This window comes from Lactuca saligna, chromosome 9, assembly GCF_052625555.1.
Source record: "Lactuca saligna cultivar CGN05327 chromosome 9, ASM5262555v1, whole genome shotgun sequence".
NCBI lineage: Eukaryota > Viridiplantae > Streptophyta > Magnoliopsida > Asterales > Asteraceae > Lactuca > Lactuca saligna.
This window is the reverse complement of record NC_136425.1, coordinates 64,679,848-64,689,179: the sequence shown is the minus strand read 5'-3', so window position 1 is coordinate 64,689,179 and position 9,332 is coordinate 64,679,848. Positions and strand designations below refer to the sequence as shown.

Below are 9,332 nucleotides of genomic sequence, written 5' to 3'. Positions count from 1 at the left end.
TCGTTGTTGCCAACGACAATGAACCAGAAGCAACATTTTGGGTATTCTAAAGTAGAGTATCCACATCGACGAAAACATAAAAAATTTAACAACAATATGACAAAAGGTTATCGATCCAACTTCAACATCTTCATACGTTATCTCAGTAGACCCCAAACCCGCCGCCATTGCTAATGGCGATGAACGAGAATCAACATTTTGGTCACTATGAAGTAGAGGATCTGTATCGACGAAAGCACAAAAAATTCGTAGATAAAATCAAAGAACAAATAGATTAAAAACTTTGATTAGCATCATTATTCAATTTGACTAAGATAAAATCAAATTCCACACTACACATGGAGTGATAGATTAGAAACATAGTGAATTTCTATTCTCAAATTACAATAAATTGTTCATCCTTGATTATCTACCACATATGGATTAAGAAAATTGATGAAAAAATAGATGCAAATAGGGATTGAAGAAAACCTGAACGGAGTACTCGTCCTTGGGGAAAAAGACGATGATGTTGTGGCAGATTCTTAATCGAGAGTGTGAATAGGGGCATACGATGGTCGGTGGTTGAATAAAGCAAGAGAGCGAGAGAAAGTTGGGCTAAATGAAGATTATGGCCTTTGTTCTCAGTCCTTCACATATTTTTTGAGGACTGAATCAATAGATTTTAATGGAGCGAGTCCCACATTGGACTAAATCCAAGGTTTTAGAAGGGAAATCAAACATGTTGATTGAAAATTGAGGACCCAATCCAATTTTAGACCTGGTTAGAAGCCAAATCAAAAACTCCTAATTCATTCAACAACTATCAAACAATCCCTTAGGAAGATAACAAAATATCAAAACAATTTAGGGTTTGGGGTAATTTGCATGATTAATCATTAATTTTTTTTTTTAATTCAGACCATCCTTATAATTTGATTTTGTTTCGGATTTAATCACTACTAGATATGAATTAACATTTATACCCTTTCTTATTATGCTCTCAAAAATAAAAACTAGATCATTTTACATGCACTTTGTCCCTTCAAGTACTATATTTTTTCTATATCCAAAAAATGACATTATAAGTATAATCTAGGGGGTGAAATGTAAATTGTTGATATGAAACCAAGAATATGATAATTACAGAGAAGCCCCTGATTAGTTCACATGTTTCAATGCAATCCTTTCCGGTGCTTAGCTGCTGTCAAAGAAGAGCTCCTCTGGCCTTTCTGCCGCTGAGGATGTTATCGTCGTCTTCATCAAACCCTAACCCTAGCTCTAACTCACTCTACGCCACCATGAACCCTAATCCCGATTCTTCACCACCTTCATCTTCGATGAAAAACCCTAATCTTGTTCCACTATTTACTAGTCCACGGATCTCTCACATCAATTGTAAAGGTTTATCTCACGGTGCTACAATCTCCAATGGCTTTTCTTCCTCTTCTTCCTCCGTCGCGGCCAATCCAGCTTCCGTTTCCGGAATCGATGAATCAGAAGATGCGGAGGAGCTTCAACTTGTGGTGGTGTCCTTTTACAAGTTTGCTGATTTTCCTGACCATGCCGATCTCCGTAAACCCTTGAAAGACCTATGCGAAAATCTGGTAAATGCTCACTGTATATTGTTGTTGAATCTAGTCCAATTGCTATTTAATTGATTGAATGTGAATGCTGCCATGCCTATTTCCATTACAACCTTTTCGATCCATGTCACCGATACCCTCACCAAACTTATACCTTTCAGTACATTTCAGGTGGCATCATTCTCGCTCCAGAGGGAATCAATGGCAGCATATGTGGCATCCGGAAATCAGTCGAAAAAGTTCTTGAGTTCATTCAGTCTGATGATCGCTTAAAAGGTCTTCGACAAATAGAGTCACCTGTAAGTCCTGAAGAAGAAGCTATCCACCATGGACACACAAGCAGCTCTCCATTATCTGCAGGAGAAGATGCTCCATTCAGATGGGATCATGTGAGAGTAAAGCTCAAAAAAGAGGTAATTACTAATTACTATTACTAATCACACTAACAAGATCAGCGAATCATGTGTTTGTTGATGATTTTAGTAAGCTAAGCTATTCCTTAATGTTTTTCCAGATCGTTTCTCTTGGAATGCCATCAGTATCACCTACTGAAAAAGTTGGGAAATATGTCAGCCCAAATGAATGGAATTCATTAATCACTGATCCAGATACAGTAAGTCTATCTTCTTCCCTTTTCAATCTTAAAGTTGAAGCTTATTCCATAGGGGTAATAACGTAAATAATGCAATATTAGGTTGTCATTGATGTGCGAAATGACTATGAAACAAGAATCGGCAAATTTAAAGGAGCAGTTGATCCACGCACCACAGCTTTCAGGGAATTCCCATCATGGGTGGATGACGAATTCCAGATTCCATCAGAGGGGCAAAAATGTCCACCACCACGTGTTGCAATGTATTGTACAGGTGGCATTCGATGTGAAAAAGCTTCAAGTTTCTTATTAAACAAAGGGTTTAAAGAGGTGTATCATTTAGAAGGTGGGATACTGAAATACTTAGAGGAAATCCCAAAAACAGAGTCTTTATGGGAAGGGGAGTGTTTTGTGTTTGACAAGAGAGTGTCTGTAAAACATGAATTGGTGCCTGGAAACTTCAAGCTTTGTTATGGCTGCAAGAAACCCGTGAGTGATGCTGACATGGAATCTCCGGAATGGGAATACGGGGTTACGTGTCCGTATTGTTATGCTTCAAAATCCGAGGAAGAAAAAGAGAGGGCAAGAGCTCGACAAAGGCAATTTGAAACTTGGGGTGTGATTGGTGGGCCCGATAAAGGTCGTAAGCCAGTCAAAGTAAAAACGACAGATACTGTCTGACTGGATTAGACTGGACTGGACTGGATAGGACAGGACAAGAATGGGCTATTTGTGATGATGATGAGAATGAGGAGGGGATTTTGTGTTGTTTTCAAAGATAAGAGATTAAGGACAATTGACACTAGTTAGTGTCGCAGGCCTACATGTTTTTTTGTGACAATGATGCTCTCTTTCGTGTTGTGAACTTGCTACTATTTGTTGATGTTGAAACCATTTTCATAATTGAAGTTAGGTTTTTGCCATTATTATAAAGTGAAATGAGTGTTTGGCAATTACAAAATAGCTTTTTAACACTGCTTTACTTGAGTATCTGGACAGTTGTTGATAAGATGACTTTTTAAAATATGACTTGTGGTTTTTGAAATAAAAGGACAATAATGCACTCTCAATCAAAGACTTTCCTCTTGAGAAGTTGAGATATGAACAGTTGTTACCAAAAACTTAACGAAATGTTTATTAGTGTTAGTGTTTTGCTGCTGTATATACTAATATAATTTTTCTTCTTTTTCTAAAAACTCTGTTTTGCTAATGTATAATATAATAAACATATTTACAAAGGAATAGTTTTAGTTTTCAAAAGTCGATCCCAAGCACCCTATATAGTATGTGTTTTTTGTGTGTGTTTTGTGTTTGTCTCTATACATTTAAACATGGTTATAAAAGTGAAAAAAGCAAACAATACTAAAATACATGGAATCCCAACCATGAATCTATATTCCAAAAACTATGAGTAAATTACACAAATGGTCCCTATGGTTTGGTATAATTTGCATGTTTGGCTCTTAATTTATTTTTTTTAACTTGAAAGGTCCCTACAGTTAGTTTTTATTGCATGTTTGGTCCCGTCTTATCTAAAAATACTATTTGACCCTTGGTTTTTTAATTGCTTTAAATAAAATGGGGTAGATAAGATAAGGTCGGGTGAGGTAGAAGTGGGGTTGAGGGTATGTTTATTTAAATAAATTACAAAATCAATGGCAAAATAGTCTTTTTATGTAAGATAAGGACCAAGTACGCAACAAAAACATACAATAAGGATCTTCAGAATTAAAAAAATAAGTTAGGAACTAAACGTGTAAATTACATCAATCATAGGGATCATTCATGTAATTTACTTGAAAAACTACTACATTATTTTTTTTATTCAGAATTTTTTTTTTCCAATTGATTTTGTTCAAATCTTCCGTAAAAAAACCCATCAATCAGTTTTATTTAAGTGATGTTACAATTAAATATGATGTATATGATGGCATGGGTGGTCCATATAATTCTTTTGCTACTGTATCAAGATGTAAACTTGAGAATCAACCATGCCATAACCACATCGTATATCTATGGAGTTTTAACTTTTGATATATTATAAAAAAGGTATAAGAGATGAAATGAACAACCCATGTCATATGACATCAGCCTCAATTGCTGCACCACTTAAATGAAACCGAACAATATGTTTTATCAAAAATCTAAATAAAATCGATAGGTTAAAAAAATGGTTCATTTTTGCCATAAAGGAAATAACATATGAGTTTTTCAAATATAGTTGCATAATTTGTGTTTTATGCATGTTTCCCAATTTTAAAACCTTGGATGAAAACCTTTGTCCTAGCCAAATTGCATTTGGGTATGTATATGTATACACTAGGTGTAAGATCTATGTATTACATGAGTTAATTAAAAAAATAAATATAAATGTCTAAATATTTAAGAACTTTGGATTTATAAAAAAATAAAAAAAATAATGAATTATTAAAATTGATTTTTTTTTTATTTTTTAAATTTAAATAAATAAACAAAATAAACTAATGAGCTTTAATTTGAGAATTTTGAAATAAAAAGGTAAGTTAATTAATGACATTGATATTCATTAATTACTATATCTATTATAATTATTATATAAAGTATGATATTAAATTTATTAAAATAGAAAAACTCAATGATATGTAAAAAATAAATTAATTCAAAATAACCACAAAATGACATTTACCAATTTAAATGAGAATGTAACATATGACAAAAAAAAACTCTTCGTTTATTAAAGTACATTATACATGTATAACTTGTTTTAGGTGAAATTTTTTTCTAAAACATTGATCAAATTCAATAAACATTGTTATTGATTAGAGGTGCACAACTCAACCCTTTTATAACCGAATCAAATTTTGGTCAATAAAAATCAAATCAGCTTTTTGCCAAAGGATCCAAACCAGTTTCAAAACAAAAATATCTAAACAGTAGGAACCGGATTATGTAAACTTGTTTTTCAAAAACCGAAAATTTATATATTTTTTCATTTTAAAAATTACAAAAATATAAATTGCAATACATCTATAAGTCCAAAAATATAAAGCAAAGCATATAAAAAAGAAATAGGCAAGTATCTCAAGATCCTTTACGCGTTCAAAACATATTTTCTACTTTTATTGTTTAGAAAAGTAACTCTTCCGCATCCATGACAATACAAGTGTTACAACCTATCTTTAAAAACCTCTAAAATAGTTCAAAAAATAATTGAGCAACGATTTCTAACTTAAACCGACTTCAAAACCGATATTCAATCTCAATTTTTTTTACTTGGGCCTAAATTTCTTATATGTGTGCTAAAGTAAGAGTATAAGATGAACAATTATATTACTCATAAAAGATTTGGGCCCAAGGCAAACCCAATAAGCAGATCACGTGGCACCAACAACCAATCTCACGTGCAAATCGTTTAACCTTTCCACCGCCAACAACGGCCAAAACCCTAACCACCAAATTTACAAAATTACATGCGGCTATCTATCCTCTCATTACCAACCTCTTGCACGTGTATCGTCCAAAAAGCTCTCGAACTTCAAGGATCCTCTCCTCCTTCTCCATCGTCCGATCAACTCACCGGTGTAGATCAACGTCCAGTTTCTCTTCCCCTCTCCATACTACCAAACACTCGCTGGGCCATTCTCCATTTTGTTAATGAAGCCATAGGCAATGGAGAAGGAGCTAATTGAACTGTTCGATTCGGCGAAAAAAGCAGCGGACGCCGCGGCTGTTGGAGGCGGAGGCGCGGAATCTTCGCCGGAGGAAGATCGATGTCTTGACGCTTTGAAAGTGCTTAAGAAATTTCCTGTTAACTATCAAATCCTTGTTTCGACTCAGGTACGTTTAGTTTTTTTTTATGAATTTTGATTATGTTTTAGGATTAGGTTTTCTTCAGATTGTGAATGGAGATGATGTAAACCATATGAACAAAAGCATATATTTGAAAAGTTGATGCTTTGGTTCATTGCAATGTCAAGTACATGCTATCGTATTTCATTACAATGTCACGTACATGCTATCGTATCGAAACAAAATGTCATACGAGAAAGAACGAATTAAACAAATAAGTCCTTGTGAACAAACCCAGTTTTCGATTTGGAGGTCAGAAGTAAAAATCTCGATTCGGATTTACCCCAATTTCAATTAGATTTTAGGAACACTTAAAGTAATTTACAAATTTGGTACCTATGCTTTACACAGAATTGCAAAATCTGTTCAAATTTTGAAACTGTTCCAATGTCATCCTTAGTTTTTATTTCGTTTAGTACAAATTTATAAGTCATTTTATATGGAATAAGGGCCATATCCACATCAAAATGCAAATATAAGGACAAAACTGAGACAATCTAAAACTTTGAGCAGAATTTGTGATTTTTGGTTATGCACAAGGATCAAGTTTGTACTTTACTCGAAAACTTATGTTTGCTTAATTTGAAATTAGCCTGATTAGAAAAGTAGGCAACCTGGAATTGATTTGGATTTACCTCACTTGTGTTCATATTTAGATTATTTTACATTTTTGGTCCCTATATTGCTGACTTTTTTTTTAATTGGTAAAAAAAAAAAAAGTTTTCTTGTGCAAGTTTGGCCTTTATCCGTGGCTTTTCTAATGTTTTCAACTATATTTCAAATAAAGTAAGTATAATCATGGGACCAATATTGCAAAAATCAGCTATATGGTGACAAAAAATAATAATATTATTTGGAATAAAGATTAAAAGTGTTACAAGAACCTCAAATAGGGACCAAAATTGCAAGAAAACTTTTTGGGACTAAAATTCCAAAAAACAGCTAAACTTAAGGACCAAAAACATAATATATTCTAATATTTACAAAAATGTGACTTTTTTCAGGTAGGAAAACGTCTTCGTCAATTAACAAAACACCCAAGAAAAAAGATCCAATCACTCGCGTCTGAACTAGTCGAGACCTGGAAAGGCATAATAGTTAAAGAGACATTAAAGAACAACAACAACTCAGACACCAAACAATCTCCAAAATCAGAACATGGGTTGAAAATGTCCGAAAAGAAAACTCAAAGGACCAATTCCGTCAAACTTCCAAAGACAGAGGATGCGAAGGTCGAAAAAAACATAAACAAACCGAACAATTCTAGTCCCCCAAAGATGAATTCTCTCGTCTACTGCAAAGATCCCATCCGCGATAAAATCCGTGAACTTTTAGCCGAAGCATTATGCAAAGTTTCCACGGAAGCTGATGAGGATTCAAAGAACGAAATCAACGGTTGTGATCCATATCGGGTGGCTGTATTGGTTGAGTCAGCAATGTTTGAAAAATGGGGGAAATCAAACGGGTCCCACAAGTTTAAATACCGATCGATAATGTTCAATGTGAAAGATCCGAAAAATCCGGATTTCAGAAGGAAAATATTGTTGGGACATTTGAAGCCGGAGAGAATTTTGGAGTTGACACCTGAAGAAATGGCGAGTACAGAAAGACAAATGGAGAATGTGAAAATAAAAGAAAAGGCGATGTTTGACTGTGAACGTGGGGGCCCACCGAAGGCGACTACGGATCAGTTTAGGTGTGGAAGGTGTGGGAAACGGAAGTGTACGTATTATCAGTTGCAGACACGAAGTGCGGATGAGCCGATGACGACTTTTGTCACGTGTGTGAATTGTGATAATCATTGGAAGTTTTGTTGAGGGGTGGAAGTTGTCATTTATGTTTTTCTAGGGTTGATGTGTTATTTTTTTTTAATTTGTGGTAGTTGTAGGTAGTTTATTTGCGCAATAGGCTATGTATTTTCTTTTTCTTCGCATTGATGTCGATCTCACTCTCAATCCAATAAATATCGATATATTTTCTTTTTCTTCAATCTCAGCAATAAATATCACTATAGTTTGTCATGTTAAGTCATGCATTGCGTAACAAATGGTGCCTTACGATGTTGAGTTGTGTAATATGTGTTGGAGTGATGTTACTATTGTTTATTATGAGATTTATCAATGGGTCATGCTCCATCGATCTTGTCCATATGTATATTTTTGATCGAAGTAAAAAATTAATAACCTATGTTATATCAGGTCTATATATAGACCTTAATGTAACTGTAAACATCATGTCATGAAATTAATAGAAATTATGGATTGTGTAAACCATGTATATTCTTGTTTTAAAGTTGTACAATAATATAGTATGTGTGTGTGCACTCTTAATTCTAGTAGACGACCTTGTTTTTGCAATTCCACAATAATAGCTTCTATTTTTTTGTTTTTTATTTTTAATTTGTGGCATTTAAAGCTGGAGGGTATCCTCATACGTGATTGTGAGCGAAGATGATGTCATGTCATTATTTAACCATTCTACAACCAATCTATTAGGTTGTAGAAATGGTGTTCACTAGTGGAGAGGTAGTGAAGAGGCAAAAAGAAAAGAGAATGTGAGGGAAAAAAGAGAGAACCAATCAAATTTGTCGTCTTCATCTGTCTCCGATACCACGTCACAACGAAGCCATTAGACTCATGGGTGATGTTCATGCATGGATTGATTAGCCACGTAGGACGTCACATGTCCTTTAGTCCACCATACCGAACAACCTAACTATGAAATTTGAGTGGTAGACATCTCTATTAGTTCGTAAACCACAATAAATAATTGCTTGTCTTGTAACTGCTTTTTGGTTCATTCAAACTCATTCAACCCAATGTACACATCTCCATATCTTAATAAATGCTTGCCACATGATTTATTCTCAAAACTTAAAATTTTACAAAGTAAAATAACGATTTTGCCCTTTAATGAAAAATCAATTAACGGATCATATTTATCTTAATAAATGAATCAATTGAGCATATTTTAAGGGAAATCGAGTAATCTAACTACTTTTCAATGTTATTTTAAAATAATAATTTTTTTTTTGTGCAAAATGACCACGCGGTTTGGAATGGGTCATTCCGAACCCGATTTTGTATTCGGTGCATTTATGGATAATGGATCCGACCCAGAAATATGCCCCCCCTATATATACCATTTAACTTCTTTCAGATTTCATTTCGAAATCTTTCATTTCGGATTACCAGCATTCCGGACACCACCGAAACCGAAAGTATCTTTAGATAGCGATTATGAGATGCATTTTTTATATGTAAGTTTCCATTATGTTTATAATTATATGCCTTTATTTTAGATTATATATGTAACACTCGATTTCATATTTGCTTCTTTATTCGGGG

At 34.0% G+C, this 9,332-nt stretch overlaps 2 protein-coding genes across 2 annotated transcripts; both read left to right on the top strand.

The window, feature by feature from the left end:
- The first annotated feature begins 1,100 nt into the window (after positions 1–1,100).
- LOC145015936 (Rhodanese/Cell cycle control phosphatase superfamily protein) lies at positions 1,101–3,090 on the top strand. The gene is made up of 4 exons (XM_078974403.1): positions 1,101–1,586; positions 1,727–1,978; positions 2,080–2,178; positions 2,260–3,090. Exons 1-4 carry the CDS (start codon positions 1,116–1,118, stop codon positions 2,836–2,838), a joined length of 1,401 nt encoding a protein of 466 aa, XP_078830529.1. The 5' UTR covers positions 1,101–1,115; the 3' UTR covers positions 2,839–3,090.
- A 2,503-nt stretch (positions 3,091–5,593) lies between these two features.
- On the top strand, positions 5,594–7,975 carry LOC145014008 (transcription elongation factor TFIIS-like). Its single transcript, XM_078972359.1, has 2 exons — positions 5,594–5,973; positions 6,990–7,975. The coding sequence occupies exons 1-2, from the start codon at positions 5,806–5,808 to the stop codon at positions 7,800–7,802; spliced, it is 981 nt and encodes a 326-aa protein (XP_078828485.1). The 5' UTR covers positions 5,594–5,805; the 3' UTR covers positions 7,803–7,975.
- The last annotated feature ends 1,357 nt before the right edge of the window (positions 7,976–9,332 follow it).

What these genes read in the sequence shown, in the direction of transcription:
- LOC145015936 (XM_078974403.1), top strand. Translation starts at nt 1,116, where the DNA reads ATGATAATTACAGAGAAGCCCCTGATTAGTTCACATGTTTCAATGCAA. An exon ending in AAGACCTATGCGAAAATCTG is followed by an intron (nt 1,587 to 1,726) that starts GTAAATGCTCAC and finishes TATACCTTTCAG; the next exon opens with TACATTTCAGGTGGCATCAT. An exon ending in GAGTAAAGCTCAAAAAAGAG is followed by an intron (nt 1,979 to 2,079) that starts GTAATTACTAAT and finishes ATGTTTTTCCAG; the next exon opens with ATCGTTTCTCTTGGAATGCC.
- LOC145014008 (XM_078972359.1), top strand. Translation starts at nt 5,806, where the DNA reads ATGGAGAAGGAGCTAATTGAACTGTTCGATTCGGCGAAAAAAGCAGCG. An exon ending in AAATCCTTGTTTCGACTCAG is followed by an intron (nt 5,974 to 6,989) that starts GTACGTTTAGTT and finishes GACTTTTTTCAG; the next exon opens with GTAGGAAAACGTCTTCGTCA.